The following is a 15,515-nucleotide window of genomic DNA, read 5'->3' on the forward strand; positions in this document are numbered from 1 at the left end:
GGGAGTGGACGGGAGGGGACGGGAGGGGAGGGGAGTGGACAGGAGGGGAGTGGACGGGAGGGGACGGGAGTGGACAGGAGGGCAGGGGAGTGGACAGGAGGGGAGGGGAGGGGAGTGGACAGGAGGGGAGTGGACGGGAGGGGACGGGAGGGGAGTGGACGGGAGGGGACGGGAGGGGAGGGGAGTGGACGGGAGGGGAGGGGACGGGAGGGGACGGGAGGGGAGGGGAGTGGACAGGAGGGCAGGGGAGTGGACAGGAGGGGAGGGGAGGGGAGTGGACAGGAGGGGAGTGGACGGGAGTGGACAGGAGGGCAGGGGAGTGGACAGGAGGGGAGGGGAGTGGACAGGAGGGGAGTGGACGGGAGGGGACGGGAGGGGAGTGGACGGGAGGGGACGGGAGGGGAGGGGAGTGGACGGGAGGGGAGGGGACGGGAGGGGACGGGAGGGCAGGGGAGTGGACAGGAGGGGAGGGGAGGGGAGTGGACAGGAGGGGAGTGGACGGGAGGGGAGTGGACAAGAGGGGGGTGGACGGGAGGGGACAGGAGGGCAGGGGAGTGGACAGGAGGGGAGGGGAGGGGAGTGGACGGGAGGGGACGGGACGGGAGGGGGGGAGGGCAGCGGGCGGCCTCCGCGGCGCCCCCGGCTCGGGGCGTGAGGGAAGCCCCCCCCCCGCCGCCGCGCCCCGGGGTGGGGCTGGGGGCGGGGGCGGCGGCCGCACGGGGCGCCCCCTGCGGGCGGGGGCGGGCCGGGGCTGACGCGCCGCGCTCCGGTCCCGCAGGCCCCCTGCGGCCGCCGCCATGGCGCGGGCCGGCGCCCCCCGCTCGCCGGGCCCCGAGCCGCCGCGCCGCCGCGGCCGCCAGCGCTACGTGGAGAAGGACGGCCGGTGCAACGTGCAGCAGGGCAACGTGCGCGAGCCGGGCCGCTACCTGACCGACCTGTTCACCACGCTGGCCGACCTGCAGTGGCGCCTCAGCCTGCTCTTCTTCGTGCTCGCCTACGCGCTCACCTGGCTCTTCTTCGGCGCCATCTGGTGGCTGGTGGCCTACGGCCGCGGCGACCTGGAGCACCTGGGCGACGCGGCGTGGACGCCGTGCGTCAACAACCTCAACGGCTTCGTGGCCGCCTTCCTGTTCTCCATCGAGACGGAGACCACCATCGGCTACGGGCACCGCGTCATCACCGACCAGTGCCCCGAGGGCATCGCGCTGCTGCTGCTGCAGGCCATCCTGGGCTCCATGGTGAACGCCTTCATGGTGGGCTGCATGTTCGTCAAGATCTCGCAGCCCAACAAGCGCGCCGCCACGCTCGTCTTCTCGTCGCACGCCGTGGTGTCGCTGCGCGACGGCCGCCTGTGCCTCATGTTCCGCGTGGGCGACCTGCGCTCCTCGCACATCGTGGAGGCTTCCATCCGCGCCAAGCTCATCCGCTCGCGCCAGACGCTCGAGGGCGAGTTCATCCCGCTGCACCAGACCGACCTCAGCGTGGGCTTCGACACGGGCGACGACCGCCTCTTCCTCGTGTCGCCGCTCGTCATCAGCCACGAGATCGACGCCGCCAGCCCCTTCTGGGAGGCGTCGCGCCGCGCCCTGGAGAGGGACGACTTCGAGATCGTCGTCATCCTCGAGGGCATGGTGGAAGCCACGGGTGCGGAGGGGGGGGGCGGGGGCGGGGAGGCGGGGGCGGGGGGAGGGGCGGCGTCCCCCCGGGGGCCGCGAAGTCGGGGTCCCCGGGAGCTCACACGCAGCCAGAGCTCGCTGCGTGGCCCACACGGACCCGAAGCGTGGTGCCTCCGAGTTCATCCGGTCCTGGCGAAGGTCACTCCTTGTGATCGTGCTCCTTTTCAGACAGGAGACTGCCCCGAGGACAGGTTAAGACAGCTGTCCGTGGTCGCGGGCGAAATAGGTGGATAAGGCAGGGGCAGTCCGGCTGCGGGGTTTGGCGCTGCGGGGCTGGAAGAAGGGGTAGGTTCGCGGGTTTTCCAGTGCTGAGAGGTCCAGGCCCCTGAACTTGGTGGTGAGGGTCTTCCATGGCTCAAATTTTTCCTAGCCTGGACCTTGGGAACAGGTTGACAGCCGGTCTTCCTTCCGCCGCAGTTTCCCCACCCATCAAAAGACTCTCAACTTCCACTGACAAAGGAAATGGATGGTCTTAGCATTTCGGGCCCCGTTTCCAGAAGGAGCTGTCAACACCCCTGCGATGTCAGTAACTCAGGCCTACACAGTGAAGGGTCTGGGAGCAGGTGGGAAGAGGCCAAGGCAAGGGCACAGATGCGGTGCTCTGACACTTGAGATCTGGAAGCGGGAGGAGGAGGATAAGAAAACCGCAGTGGGTGATCACAGGGCCATGAGGAGTGGCCTGCACTGTGGCCTCTGCTGGCTTCCCAGGCCAGTGCCCTCAAATGCCTTTCCTGGCCCTTCCTGCCGAGCCTCTCTTTCACCACCCTCTGCCCCAGTGCTCCCCATTGCTTCTTTACCACCCCCCCCCCCCCCGCCGGCTCCTTCTAGTTTCTGCTCTTCCCCTAGTCACCTGGTCACCTGGGCCCTTTCCTTGCTGTCTAGCCAGTTGTCACTCTCCTGCCGGGCCCCAAGGCAGCTGCTGTCCTTGCGGAGAGGTCCCTGCCCAGCCCGCTTCTCCTGATACCCCCAGCACCTCCCTCTGTTCCTCACAGACCTCCCTCCCCAGTGTCCCTTCCTCCTCTTCTGCCCTTCCCCCACTGGACACTTCCTATTCCAGCCTTCACCAGAGGAACAACAACACCCATGTCCCCAAGATGTGTCAGGGCAGGGCTTGCAATGCCGAGAGCCAGTCTCTGGTTAGCTAATGTTCAGTCTTCATTCTCCCTTGTTCTGAGGTGGACATGGGCTGGGGGAGAGACCGGGGGTAGAAGGAGGATCGCTTGCCCTGGTGGGTGTGCCCACCCAACAGGGAAGACAGGACACAGCCCCAGGGTGCAGACGACTGGGGAGGGTGGTGTGGAGGAGATAGGGATGGGAGCTCATCTGACTTTTCTAGAGGGACAAAGTTGGAAAGGATGGCAATATTTTGGGTGAGAGAGTCAGGATTCAAAATGCTTTTGAAAACCAAGGATAATGAGCCAAAACCCAACGAGATGACATTTAAAAGGAATAAATATAAAATTCTACATTTAGGCCTTAAAAAAATCACTTATGTAAGCACCGCATTGAAAGGCTCTGGTGAAAAAAAGAACTGAGGGTTTTAGTTGGCCACAGGCTTGATGTTGCCGCGCTGTGATACAGCTTCCAAAAATGTTTACGTAACGTAATCTTGGGCCCTATTAGCTAAAGCCTCGTGGCCAGAAGAGGAGGTGGTGAGCCCTCTCCTGTGCATGGATCAGGCCACAGCTGGACATTTATCATTTTATTTATCATATATATATATTTTAATCATACTGAAAGTGCTGAAAAGGTCCTCCTTGGCCATTCAGGTTTGCAATCGAGAAAGTAAAATTTCTGGAAGCCAGGTCACATAAGGAATGGTAGAGGGAGCCAGGGATGTTCAGCCTGAAGAAGAGAAGACGTGACGGGCCCTGAGGTTCCTGAATGGGTGTCAAATGGCACTGAGGAGGAGCAAAAGCAAGGGGTGGAAATCCTGGGGAGGCAGATTTTCGCTCTTTTTTTTTTTTTAAGATTTTATTTATTTGTCATAGAGAGAGAGAGAGCACATAAGCAGGGAGAGAGGCAGGGAGAGGAAGAAGCAGGCTCCTTGGGGCACCTGGGTGGCTCAGTCATTAAGTGTCTGCCTTTGGCTCAGGTCATGATCCCAGGGTCCTGGGATGGAGCCCCGCCTCAGGCTCCCTGCTCCGCGGGAAGCCTGCTTCTCCCTCTCCCACCCCCCCTGCTTGTGTTCCCTCTCTCGCTGTGCCTCTCTCTGTCAAATAAATAAATAAAATCTTTAAAAAAAAAAAAAAAGAAGAAGAAGAAGAAGCAGGCTCCTTGCCGAGCAGGGAGCCCGATGGGGGACTCAATCCCAGGACCCTGGGATCATGACCTGAGCCGAAGGCAGATGCTTAACCGACTGAGCCAGCCAGGTGTCCCCAGATTTTAGCTCTTATTTAAGAACAACCGATTAGAGGTGTCACACTTGTGAGGTGGTGAGCTCTCCATCCTGGGTGGTGATAAGTACCAGCACAATGCCCATTAGTGGGATGCTCCAATGGGAAGCCCTGTGTGGAAAGGGAAGTTGGACTAGATGATCCCTAAGGTCAGTTCCAAGGTTAAGCTTCTCTGATGGGCAGAGGAGGGGAGAGATGGGCTGGAGGTTGACAGAGTTGGGACGAATGCAGAAGAGAGGGAGCTGGGCAGGTATAGGAAGGAGTTGAGAAGGGGGAGAAGACGGGCTGGATCAAGGGGGGGTGGGGGACCCTTGGGGAGGGAGAGAGGGAGGGGTGTGGGAATAGGGTTGTGGAATGAGAGCCAGGAGAGGGAAGCCTGGGGCTGGGATCCCCCCCTGACCCGTGCCCCTCCCCCCAGGAATGACATGCCAAGCTCGGAGCTCCTACCTGGTGGATGAGGTGCTGTGGGGCCACCGCTTCACATCAGTGCTCACCCTGGAGGATGGCTTCTATGAGGTGGACTATGCCAGCTTTCACCAGACCTTTGAGGTGCCCACACCCTCGTGCAGCGCCCGGGAGCTGGCCGAAGCCGCTGCCCGCCTTGACGCCCATCTTTACTGGTCCATCCCCAGCCGGCTGGATGAGAAGGTGGAGGAGGAGGGGGCCGGGGAGGGGGCAGGGGGAGAGGCTGGTGCTGACAAGGAGCAGAATGGCTGCCTGCCGCCCCCAGAGAGCGAGTCCAAGGTGTGACCCGTTTCCTCCAGACCCCTGTGGCAGGGCCAGACACCGGTACCTGGGAGCTGCATGTCAGAGGTGGAGAAGGAGGCAGGCAAGAGCCCTGGGAATGTGCTGAAGCTGGAGCACCCCCTCAGATTCTCAAGCCTAGAATCCAGTGGAAGGGAGGGGTCCGATTTCGGGGAGCGTGGGGACAGGTGAACATACCAGCCTGTGTTTGACCTTCACATCTGTTCAGGGGTGGATGGATGGACAGAAGGATGGACTGCTGTGGGCCGGATGGGGAGGTGGTAGCAGACAGAGGGACGCTGGGGGCTAGGTAAACGGACAGACAGAGGTGGTGCACTCGGGACTGCTGCTAACCCATACAGCATCTTTGTGCAAATTCTAAAAAGGCACCCTTTACCTCCAGGCTGATGCCACCCCAAACCAGAGTGCACGGCTTGGGGAGCAGGGTGTGGGCTGGACTTTGGTCCCCACTCATCTCCTCAGCCAGCCTCCCCGTGTATGGCATACCTGTCTCAGTGGACACAGTGGCCCGAGCTGACCCAGAGGAGAGAAGGCTGGATGGATAGGTGGGCCGAGACGAGGGTGCCCTCCCTGCTCCACCCCTACCACGGTGACGGGAGAGCAGGAGGATGGAAGCCTGCAGGGGTGGCCCAGCAGGGTGTGAATGACCTTGCCCCCCTGAGTGCAGGAAAACAGGCGGTGGGGCCCCAGAGCGGGGCCTGGGAAAGGAGAACCAGGGATGGCTATTTTTTGAGAGTGGAATGAGACCTCGTAAAGAGCACTGCAGAGGCAGGAGGGGGAGAGGGACATTCTGAGGAGGAAGACGGGCCAGGGGAGAGACCCAGAAAGTGAGTTCACTAGAGCTGGGAGACAGGGGCCCTCCGGAAAGCAGAATTTGTCCTGGGGCACGGTGAGAGGGCCTTCCCAGCATTCACTGGCTGCACACCCAGTACAGAACACTGACCCCACATAGGTGGGGTGGGCATTCAGAGGCCCCCGTCCCTATCTTCAGAATGCAGTGCACCTAGGAAAACAGAGAAATAAGCCCCTGTGGCAACTGAACAAGATATGGTTCAGACTGAACCTGAGCCATCTCTCGGAGCAGAGGGCAGGAGGGTTTGGCGATCAGAAATCTAGGGAGTAAGGCACAGAGAATGAGTAAGCCAGCAGTTATCAAACTGGTGTGTGCGTCAGAGTCACCTGGATGGCTTGCGAAAGCAGACTGCTGGGCCCCACTCTCAGAGTTTCTGACTCAGTAGGTCTGGGGTAGAGATCAAAAATTTGCATTTCTAGCAAGTTCTCAGGTCATGCTGATGCTGCTGGAATGGGGGCCACACTTTAAGAACCACTGCTCTACACAAAGACTTGGAGTCGTATCAGAAGTAGCTGAGGGGGAACGGAGGAAAAGCTGAGGAGCAGCTGAGAAGCTGAGGAGTAGCTGAGGGGGAAGGAGGAGGAGCTAAGGGGGAACTGAGAAACTGAGGAGGAACTGAGGAGTAGCTGAGCGGAAAGCTGAGGAACAGCAGGGGGTGGGGGAGCTGAGGAGAAGCAGAGGATTGTTGGGGGAGGAGACTGAACAATAAAGGGTGGACTATCATGAGTGGGAAAGGGGACCCTGAAACCCAGGCTGACGAGTTTAACTCTGGGCCCGAGAACTTACCCATCAGGGGAAATAGCGCAGTGATAAGCTGGAGGTGGTGTTTGGGGAAGATGAATAGGCAAGATAGGGAAACCGAAGCAGTCAGGAGTCCTCGAGGGGGCTCCTGGGCAGGGGTTGGGGGCTGGAGCAGGAAGGGCATCAGCGGCCCAAGATTGAATCCCTTGTGGGACTTAAGAGGCAGGATTGAATATGGGTGACACGCGAGGGAGAAGCAAGGAGGCCAAACATCTGGCTGCGTCTGTGGCCTGTTGTCTGCCCAGCCGGGCCAGCAGGCCCTGCAGACACTATTCCCGTCCTACCTCCGCCCCCTTCCTGGTCATCGGAATCACCAGGGGCAGCCGCCCAGGATGGTGAGGGGAGAGCAATGACAGGTTGGGATAGGACTGAGGCCAGCCTCAGGCCTCCTGGGAGGAAAGTGTCTGTCCAGGCAAGCGCGTATTCCCACAGCACTGGCCCAGCAGTGACCTCCACTTCTTGGTCCTGGCCACAGCCTGCTCCTGTCCTTTAAGAAAAGACTGAGCCCCTCGGGGGGAAGCAGCCCTGTCTGCTCCATTCCGGGCTGGGAAGCCATGGTCCTGTGGGTCCCTGGGCCTCCTGAAAGCAGGAAAGGGGGTCAGAGGGAGCTGCCAGCATGGGCCCCCCCAGAGAAACATCTTTGCCTCATGTCACAGGGCTACCTGGGTCACCATCAGTCAAAGATGAGGTCACTGAACCCCGGCATCGGCTGTTCCCTCAAGAACAAATAGTGTGGGGCAGGGTCATTAGGCTTAATTCAGTGAAACAGGTGAGTCTGGACAGGAGGGGTGGCTGTTTGTATCCATGCCACTCAGTTACCGCTCAGGGCACCACTGGGTACAGTGCAAGGAGTCGGGAGCCCCGGAGTGTGCTTCTGACACTGTCACTAATTAGCTCTATGACTCTGGGCGAGGTACACCTCTGCTCTGGGCCTCAGTTTCCCCTTCTGTAAAAAGAACACTTAGCACACTAGTAATGCTCAATAAATGTTTAAATAACTGAATTAAAAGAGGCCAACTGGGTGCCCCTTAAGGTGCAGAGCAACTAAGAATTCTCAGATCAGAGAATCTTGAAGCAAAGACAAATTCAGGGGACCCCTGGGGCACTGGAGGGGAGGGGAGCCGAGACCTGGGGGGCGCATGCCGGCTGCGGGGGTGGGGACACCTAGGCAGGGGTTCTGTGGACACACAGGCCCTCCCCGACTGCTGTCCTCGCCGCCACCCCGGGGGCCGTGCTCTGGGGCTTCTTTTCCCCGGCTGTCAGACAGAATAATGAAGATCAGGAGGAAAAAGGCTGAGGCCCCAGGGCCTGGGAGGCGTCAGGTCCAAGAGGAGGAGGACCGAGAATGAGAAGGCAGAGTGGTGTGGGCAACTAGAAAAGGCCTCACCCAGAGGCCCCTGCCCTGGCTGGGAGAGGGGGCCGGGCTCAGTGACCTCACCCCCTCTCTGTGCTCCCCTCCCCAAGTAGAAGTCCCAACAGGGATTGGCAAGGCACCGACAGCTCGGGCAGCAGATGGGGCCCAGGTGTCCCCTCCTGGGTGGGTGGCACGGCCCACAGAGGCCAGATGGTGTTTGTGGTGGGAAGGGAGGCCTGGGTCACGCAGAATAGGTCGTCAAGCCCCCAAGAGTTGCCCTGCCACACACCTCAGCCCCAGGGCAGGGAAGACACGGCTGGCCCTGGATTTTATAAAACAAGTTTATTCACATTTTAGAAAAACTAATTCTAGGACAGGGAATGGCCTCCCTATGGGCTGGGCATGAGACCAAGAACAGAAGGCCAGAGGGAGGAGTCAGGAAGGAAGGAGCGCGGGGTGGGGGCCATGTCCCCCACCCTGGGTGGGGGAGGTCAAATAAATTAAAGGAAGGGGAGCAGAGGGAGCGGGTAGCCAGGCAACCAGAGGCAGTCTTGGAGCTGGGCTGGCAGACAGTCGACACCTGCAAGACCTGGAGAGACAGTGTGGGTGTGCTGAGGACAGAGCCCCGACGTCTGCTCCTTCCCCGGCTGGGGTGGGGAGGGGCAGCTCACCTCAGGACGCCCGGCGGGGGTGGGGGGGAGAAGACGAGGTTGGGGTTCTTCTCTCTCACCTGCGCAGCGAGGGATCACCGTTTTCGCAGCCTCTTCATGAAGCAACAGGTGATGGTACCAAGGACGGTGGCGCCGGTGACCAGGGCGACCCCAGCACCCACCAGCAGGGGCACAAACAGGGTGTCCAGGGCTGGGCGAGAGTGGACGGCTCGGTTCAGCCTGGGGGCCTCCGCCCTGCACCTCCTGCCACACCTGTTCCCCGCGCCGTCTCTGTTGGGTCGTGGGCCCCACGTCCATTCACAGACAGCCCTCCCCTGCCCCTCGGCCCTGACTCCGGTCAGCAGGGATGCTGGGGCCCGAAAGGGCTGAAAGCGGGTGTCCGAGACTCTTGGTATGGAGTGATGTGGAGGAGAAGGGGGGACAGGAGCAGGAGAAGCACGTGGGAAGGGCAGAAGAAGGGACCGGGCTGAACGGGGGGGGGTGTGGAGGGGTCACTCACCGTGCGTGTAGGGGTACACCGTGACGGGCCCCGAGCGGGCACTGCCCGCCTGGTACCAGCTGTAGTCGGCGTGCTGCACCCAGGCGCTGGGGGCGCAGTGGTACACGCCTTCGTCCTCGGGCCCCAAGTCGTGCAGCCGCAGCCGATGGCTTTGGGGCCCCACCAGCTCCACACTGACAGGGCCTCCTCCAGGCCGGACCCCCAGCTCCGCCACACCGTCCTGGCCCACGCCGCCCACCAGCTGGGCAGGGCCAGAGCTCAGCTCCCCGTCCTTGGGCCGCTCCACCCACCAGCTGGCGGCCAGCCGCAGCCCTGGGGGGCCGCCCCGCACTGAGATGTTGCAGAGCAGGGAGGCCGTCTCCCCACGGTACACGGTGCCTCCCGCCAGCCACGCCACGGCCTCCAGCACCACGCCTGTGGAACAAGGACGTGGGGCCAGGGGGGCACGGGGTTAGGACCGCTGGCCAAGCAGCACCCCAGGGAGCTCAAGGGGCTCCCAGAATCCCGAAGAAGAGGAGCGGGAGAGAAGGGCGTGGTGGCAGCGGACGCAGAGGGAGAGAAGCCCAGAAACAGAAGGAAAAGGTTCCGCAAGCCCCGACCCCGGGAGAGGCCCCAGCCACCGCCCCCCTCACCTTCCTCCCGCACGTGCACGGGGAGCGGCCGGGAGCGGGCACTGGCTGCTTCTCGAAGCCGAGCCCCAGACCCTCGGACGTAGGCCTTGGCAAGGCAGCGGTAGGTGCCCGCATCACCGGGCCTGGCAGCCCCCAGCCGGAGGCGGTAGGTTCTGGACGCCACCTTCTCCATGGCAATGTGCCGGCCCTCGTAGCCAGGGCCCAGGCTGCCCACACCCTCTGTGTCCAGCTGGGCTACCAGGCGGCCAGGCCCCGGCGCCCCCGCGGGGGCCATCTCCCAGCCCACGGAGTAGGCGGCGTGGCGGCCTGGCGGGGGCAGGGCCCCTGACACGTTGCACAGCAGTTCCAAGGGTTCCCCTGGGCCGATCCGACGCTCCCCAGGCCCCACTGCCACTGCCAGCTGGCTGGCTGAAACACAGGACAGGGAAGGGGTGTCATGGAGGCGGGAGGGGGCACAGAGCATGACTGCCGCGCTGTAGTTCCTCCCCCCACCCCCAGCAGCACCGCAAGGCAGCCCTCTGCCCCTCACGGGGTACGACCATCCCCACCACCCAGGGCCTCTCATCTCTCAGCCATGGCCCTCCGCTCTCCACACCCAACTTCTGAGCAGAGAGAACCCGCCAGGGGAGGGAAGGGACGCTAACAGGACCGGCTCCCTCGGGAAGATGGGCCCCCTGAAGTCAGGCAGTGGCCATCGGTGCCCCCCTCGGCCACAGCCCCCGCCCCCGAAATACCAGGGCTCCCAGCTCCCACCGTGGGGTGTGGCACTCACACAGTGTCTGCACGTCCACGTGGGCCAGGACCGCTCTCTTCTCCGCGATCTGGGCCCAGCTGCCATCGGGATCCTGAATCCACTCAGCCGCCGTGCAGTGGTAGGTGCCCGCGTCCTCCGCCTGGGCTCCCCCCACCACCATGCGGTACCGCTCAGCCCCCTCCTTGCTCAGCCGCAGCTCCCCTGCAGCCAGCCGCTCGGCATAGGGAGCCCCGGCCTCCACGGCCAAGTCCGGCCGGAGCCCCACCACTTCCTGCAGAGTGGCTCGCCCCACTGGCGCCTCGGGCACCGCTCTCCCGAAGGACACCGCCAGGTGTGTGTGTTCCTGCGTGCTGGTCCGCGCCACGCAGCCCAGGGCCAGCTCCTGTCCCTCGTGCACTGTCAGCCGGGGGGGCGACGTCGGGGCCTGGCGGCCTCGGGGCCCCGGGGGGGTAGCAGACACCTGCAGCGCATCTGGAAGAACTGCACAGAACAGCTGCAGTGAGGGAGGGCCGCGAGCTGGTGGCCCTCGTCACCCCTCCCTGTGCACAGGCTGTTTCCCTAAATGGACCGCGGTTAGTTCCTACCGGGCAGAGTTCATCTTGTGTTATCTCTTCTGTGACCCAGTGGTGCCGGGCACACACCAGGCGCTCAATAAATGCTTGCAGAAGTTCACAGCCCAGCCCTTCGCCTACTCACCCGTATGTTTGGAACTAACTAACCCCTGTCAGGACCACAGAAAAGTGGCTCTGTCTGCCTTCTCAGAAGACAAAGAAACAAAAGAGCAAGAATGTCACATGGTCTCACTCCTCCTACCCTACCTCTGCTTCGTCCCCCGCCACCCCCAGTTCTGCATCCCGGAGTCTCTAGGAATGGAGGCCCTTCACCCTAGAGGGCTCCCCCCAGCAGCGAATGCAGGGGACCGGCTCCCCCTTTCCCAGGAGGTAGCCCCACAGAAGAGGAAGCCCGATGGGCTGGAATGGAGAGATCTTGGTTAGAGTCCCGGACGGGCCCCTAACTTGTTGGGTGATTTCGTGCGAGCCACACAACCTCTCTGGGCCTCAGCTTCCTCAGCCACAAAACCTGAGGGGCGGTTAGGCAGGTCCCTCCAGGCCCTGACTTTGGGCCTTTTGGGCGCACGGGCCTGCGCCCACCCCAGGGCCAGTACCTCTGAGCTCCACCTTGCCGCTGTAGCTGCCCAGGTAACGGGCATCAGTGGAGGGCGTATAGCACTCATAAATGCCCGCATCCTGGGCCTGCAGGCGGGCAATCTTGAGCACCACGGCATCCCCCTGCAGACGCTGCACCTGCACCTCGCCAGCTGCCACGCGGGGCCCGAAGACGGCATAAGAGAACCCGGTATCCCTGGTACTGACAATGCCCAGCGCAGCCTCGGGGGCCTCAGGCCTGTAGAAGAACCACTCGAAGTTCTGCTGGGCAGGGCCCTCGTAGCTGCTCACATTGCAGGAGATGGAGATGGCCGTGCCAGCCACGCGGTACAGGGGCCCCTGGGGGACCAGCACCTCCCGGGCAAAGCACTGGACTCCTGTAGGGGAGGACAGGAGAAGTTGGAGTTGCCTGGGTCCCCACTGTATCCCCCACTCCCAGCACCATTCTGGCTGCCTGCCCGATAAAGGAGAGCAAACCTGGGGAAGGTGGGGACCCAGCCGGGGCCCTGCCCTGGGGACAGGGAAAGGATGCTGCTGGGAGGTAAGACACCTGGATCCCGAGTGGGTTATAGACCCGGCTTTGCCTCAGAACCCAGAAACATCCCATTTCTGGGAGGCCAGAAGTAAGGCACCTACTGGCAGAAAGAGGCCCATCTGCTCTGCCTCCTTGATTTCAGCTGTACCTTGATTGCCTCCCACATCTCCCCCCTCCCAGCCGTTCTGGGCCTGGTCAGTGGGGCCTTCCAGCTAAGGGATTCTGAGGCCACATGGCCCTCTCCTTTGTTTGAGGGGAGTTGGCAAACTCTTGCACAGAAGGGCTGGTCGGCTCAGCTGTGTCACCTGGACCAGGGGACTCCAGACAATAGAGCCAGTGGCCTGAGCAGGACAGGGCACAGACCCAGCCAGTTCTCACCACACAATGCCCTCCCCTCTCCAGCTGTGCCATGAGCTCACTGCTGCTCCCACCCCACGGGGCTGCAGAGGCAGCTGAGCCTTATGGGGCAAGAACCAGCCTCTGCCCTGGCCTCTGGGGGCAGAAGGTCCCCACCCCTCCCCCCAGGGCCTGCCAATCTTCCTGGCTGGCCCAGCTGATGATGCACAGTGCTTCCGTCCCAACTACCTAACAAAAGCCTTCATTTGCATATGGTGTGCGTTCACTTACATAAGGTTTCCTCTCTGTTAAGAGGTGCAAACCCCAGCTGTCCCTTCCCATCTTTCTCTCCTCAGAGAAGCCAAAATTCTCTTCTTCATCCTGCCCCAGCAGATACTCCTGAGTCCCTCGGAGGGCCCTGCTTCTTCCTTCTCTCCTTCCACCCTTCCATAGCCCCACTGGATAAGATCCCAGAACTCCAGGCCATAGGAAGGAGGGCTGGGTCAGCCCCCTGCCTCCATTTTACAGATAAGAGGTGTAAGGCAAGAGAAGTATAATGTCTTGACCAAGATCCTACTATCCTTAGATGGCTTCCGCAGGCCCCCGCGGAGGGACAAAGCCAGGGAGGAAGATGGGAAACTCCCAGGGGAGGCCGGAGGGGACTGACCTCACCAACCAGAATGTCTGTCACTCCCAGGGGCATACCCAGGGCCTTTCTGCAGAGGCTGGAGGAAAACACGAAGTCTGTGGTCAAACTCTGTCCTCCAGCCCCTCCAGACATGCTTCCCTTGACCTTCCCACCTGAGCTGGGCTCTCAGCCCCTTCTTCCTGTAGCTGAGTCCAGGGAGGAGGGAGGCACCTGTGGTCGCTTGGTTAAAGCACATGCTGGGCCTCAGGAGGTTGGGTCCCAGCCACATCCTCATGCCCAGCTGCACTGACACATCTCTTCCTCTCCCAAGACAGTCTCCGCTCTGACAGCAAGTGAGTGTGTGACTCAGGAGGGCCCTGCCCCAGGGCATTTCATAATCTAGGCGATGGTGGAGACAGATGAGCTGACACCTTTCGGCCTCCGAGCAGACTCTGCCCAGAAGGGCCCCCCTCCCACCTTCCTGGCTCCAGAGCTGCTGATGCTTGGGGATCCCCATGGGAAAGTCGGCCAGCCAGGCCGCCCCAGGAAACCAGCTGCCAGGCAGCTCTCTCCCCAGCCAGAGAGGGGAGGTGGGGCAGAGACCTGCTTTGGAGTCAGACGGATCTGGGTTCAAATCCAAGCCCCAACGCTCACGAGATGGGCGCTCTGGAGCAAATCACCTCACCTTCCTCCTCTTCAGAATGAACCTAAGCGCCTGCACGCAGTGGGCACTCAGATCTCCGCAGGCTCTTCCATGTCTGCGCACCACACTCTCCCACCTCCCCTGGGCTCTTCCACTCCACGCTGCCCACTGGGGACAACCGGCTACCTGCTAGGCAACCGGGCCCCACAGCAACTTCCTCCTGCCTCCCACCCAGGGCCCCGAGGAGAGGCCTCGTTCTAGTTCCCCAGGGCCCAGGGACCTATGGAGCCGGGGGGAGGCTCTGCTTGGCCCTGCGCTGGAGCTCTGGTCTAGAAACAGGCCGCTGGGGCGACGTCAGCCTGTGCCTTGACGATGGCAGCTCCGAATCCGGGTGGCAAGGCCACCCCCGCTCTGCACTCTCATTGCGAGGGCTTCAGTCTCCCAAACATCTGTACAGGCAGCCTGCTGTCTCGAAGCCACACTCCTCCCCGGACCAGTCCCGAAGGAACCCTCCAGTTCAGACCAGAAGCAGCTGCGCTGCCAGGTGCTCTCTCACGCATCCATGCAGCGGTGGTCAGAACACCTCACCAGGAACACCCACCCCCACAGACCCAAGGGGCTTGGAGATCCCAGCATCAGTCTCCATGGCGCTTGGTTTCTCCTGAGGCAGGGAGCGGGGAACAAGGGGGTGTGACGAGCACTAAGAGGCCACAGAGCCCAGTGCGACCTGAGAGAGGGAAAGTGGGCAAAGGGAGACCCGGCCCAGGGTGGAGATGGGGGTGACAGGGGGAACTGCCCCAAACCTCAGATGATGAGGTCTGGGGGGAGGGGAACCATCTGGGGAGGCTGAACTTCAAAGATCACGGCAGAACCGGCCCCTGGGCCTCCAGCCAACTCCGGGCAATTATGAAGACGGGCCAGCGCTGCCCACGCAGGGCGGGCAGCCAGCGCTGGGCCTCAAGCTCAGTGTGAGGCAAAGGGAGTCGCAGCGTTTGGGCGCAGCGACCCCAGGCCCTGAGTATGCCGGCGGAGAAGTGGGGCTGGCCCGGCGGCCTGGAGGTGGCACCTCGGTGGGTCCTCACTGGGCCCCAGCCGGGGCAGCCACTCAGGCCGCTGGGCGCTGAGCCCGGGGAGGGAGGCTCGAGGCGCCCCTGACGGAGTAGCGGGTGCTAGGGGCTCCGAAGCGCTGGGGAGGGGGCCGGGCTGGGCGCCAGGTGGCAGGCACCTGCCGGCGGGCTGGGGGGCCGTGGCGGGGGCCGGCTTACCCAGCATTAGCAGCAGCAGCGGCGGCGGCAGCCGCGGCAAGGGGCCGAGGGGGCCCATCCTGCGCGGCCGGCTTGGGGGAGGCTCCGGGGGTCGGCGCGGGCTCTGGGTGGACGAGCACTGCGAGGGCGCATGCCCGGGAAGGGGGCACGGAGCGGAGCAGCGAGGCGTGGGTGCACGGAGCCGAGGCGAGCGGCGCGGGAGCTTCCAAGTCCCCCCTTCCCCCTTCTCTTCCTACCGCTCTCCCTCTTTCCGCGGCGACTCGGAGACCGTTCTCGCCCCGCCCCAAGCCCCGCCCCGGCCCCGCCTGACCCTGGCCTCGCCCCCGGCGCCCCGGCTCCGCCCCGCCCCGCCCCGATCTCGGTCCCCGCCCCGCCCCAACCCCCCAACCCCCGGACGCCGGACCCACAGCGACCTCTGTTCTGTCTCCGCCCCGCTCCCCGACCCCGGACCCGCTCAGACCCCGGGCCCCGGGCCCCGGGCCCCGGATCCCGGATCCGATCTGACTCCGGCCCCGGGCCCCGACCCGCGCCGACCCCGGCC

At 63.0% G+C, this 15,515-nt stretch overlaps 2 protein-coding genes across 3 annotated transcripts; one reads left to right on the forward strand and one right to left on the reverse strand.

Annotated features, from left to right (window-relative positions):
- The first annotated feature begins 797 nt into the window (after nucleotides 1-797).
- Nucleotides 798-4,822, forward strand: KCNJ9 (potassium inwardly rectifying channel subfamily J member 9). The gene is made up of 2 exons (XM_045876700.2): nucleotides 798-1,644; nucleotides 4,491-4,822. Exons 1-2 carry the CDS (start codon nucleotides 798-800, stop codon nucleotides 4,820-4,822), a joined length of 1,179 nt encoding a protein of 392 aa, XP_045732656.1.
- A 3,350-nt stretch (nucleotides 4,823-8,172) lies between these two features.
- On the reverse strand, nucleotides 8,173-15,257 carry IGSF8 (immunoglobulin superfamily member 8). Of its 2 annotated transcripts, none has more exons than XR_006791111.3 (7): nucleotides 14,975-15,257; nucleotides 11,567-11,944; nucleotides 10,420-10,881; nucleotides 9,648-10,055; nucleotides 9,016-9,429; nucleotides 8,517-8,706; nucleotides 8,173-8,434 (listed from the first exon to the last, which is right to left on the reverse strand). XR_006791111.3 is itself a non-coding variant. In XM_045876698.3 (7 exons), exons 1-6 carry the CDS (start codon nucleotides 15,030-15,032, stop codon nucleotides 8,591-8,593), a joined length of 1,836 nt encoding a protein of 611 aa, XP_045732654.1. In that variant the 5' UTR covers nucleotides 15,033-15,256; the 3' UTR covers nucleotides 8,173-8,434; nucleotides 8,576-8,590. The 2 variants fall into 2 exon arrangements, 1 of the variants encoding a protein (XP_045732654.1); XM_045876698.3 differs by having other exon boundaries at nucleotides 8,576-8,706; nucleotides 14,975-15,256.
- Between the last annotated feature and the right edge of the window lie 258 nt (nucleotides 15,258-15,515).

The sequence above is a fragment of the Mirounga angustirostris genome, unplaced genomic scaffold (assembly GCF_029215605.1).
Source record: "Mirounga angustirostris isolate CCGP_5_RB_7025 unplaced genomic scaffold, mMirAng1.0.hap1 SCAF_6, whole genome shotgun sequence".
NCBI lineage: Eukaryota > Metazoa > Chordata > Mammalia > Carnivora > Phocidae > Mirounga > Mirounga angustirostris.

What these genes read in the sequence shown, in the direction of transcription:
- KCNJ9 (XM_045876700.2), top strand. Translation starts at nt 798, where the DNA reads ATGGCGCGGGCCGGCGCCCCCCGCTCGCCGGGCCCCGAGCCGCCGCGC. An exon ending in GGGCATGGTGGAAGCCACGG is followed by an intron (nt 1,645 to 4,490) that starts GTGCGGAGGGGG and finishes CCCTCCCCCCAG; the next exon opens with GAATGACATGCCAAGCTCGG.
- IGSF8 (XM_045876698.3), bottom strand. Translation starts at nt 15,032, where the DNA reads ATGGGCCCCCTCGGCCCCTTGCCGCGGCTGCCGCCGCCGCTGCTGCTG. An exon ending in CGGCAAGGTGGAGCTCAGAG is followed by an intron (nt 10,882 to 11,566) that starts GTACTGGCCCTG and finishes TGTTCTGTGCAG; the next exon opens with TTCTTCCAGATGCGCTGCAG. An exon ending in GGTGTACCCCTACACGCACG is followed by an intron (nt 8,707 to 9,015) that starts GTGAGTGACCCC and finishes ACTCTCGCCCAG; the next exon opens with CCCTGGACACCCTGTTTGTG.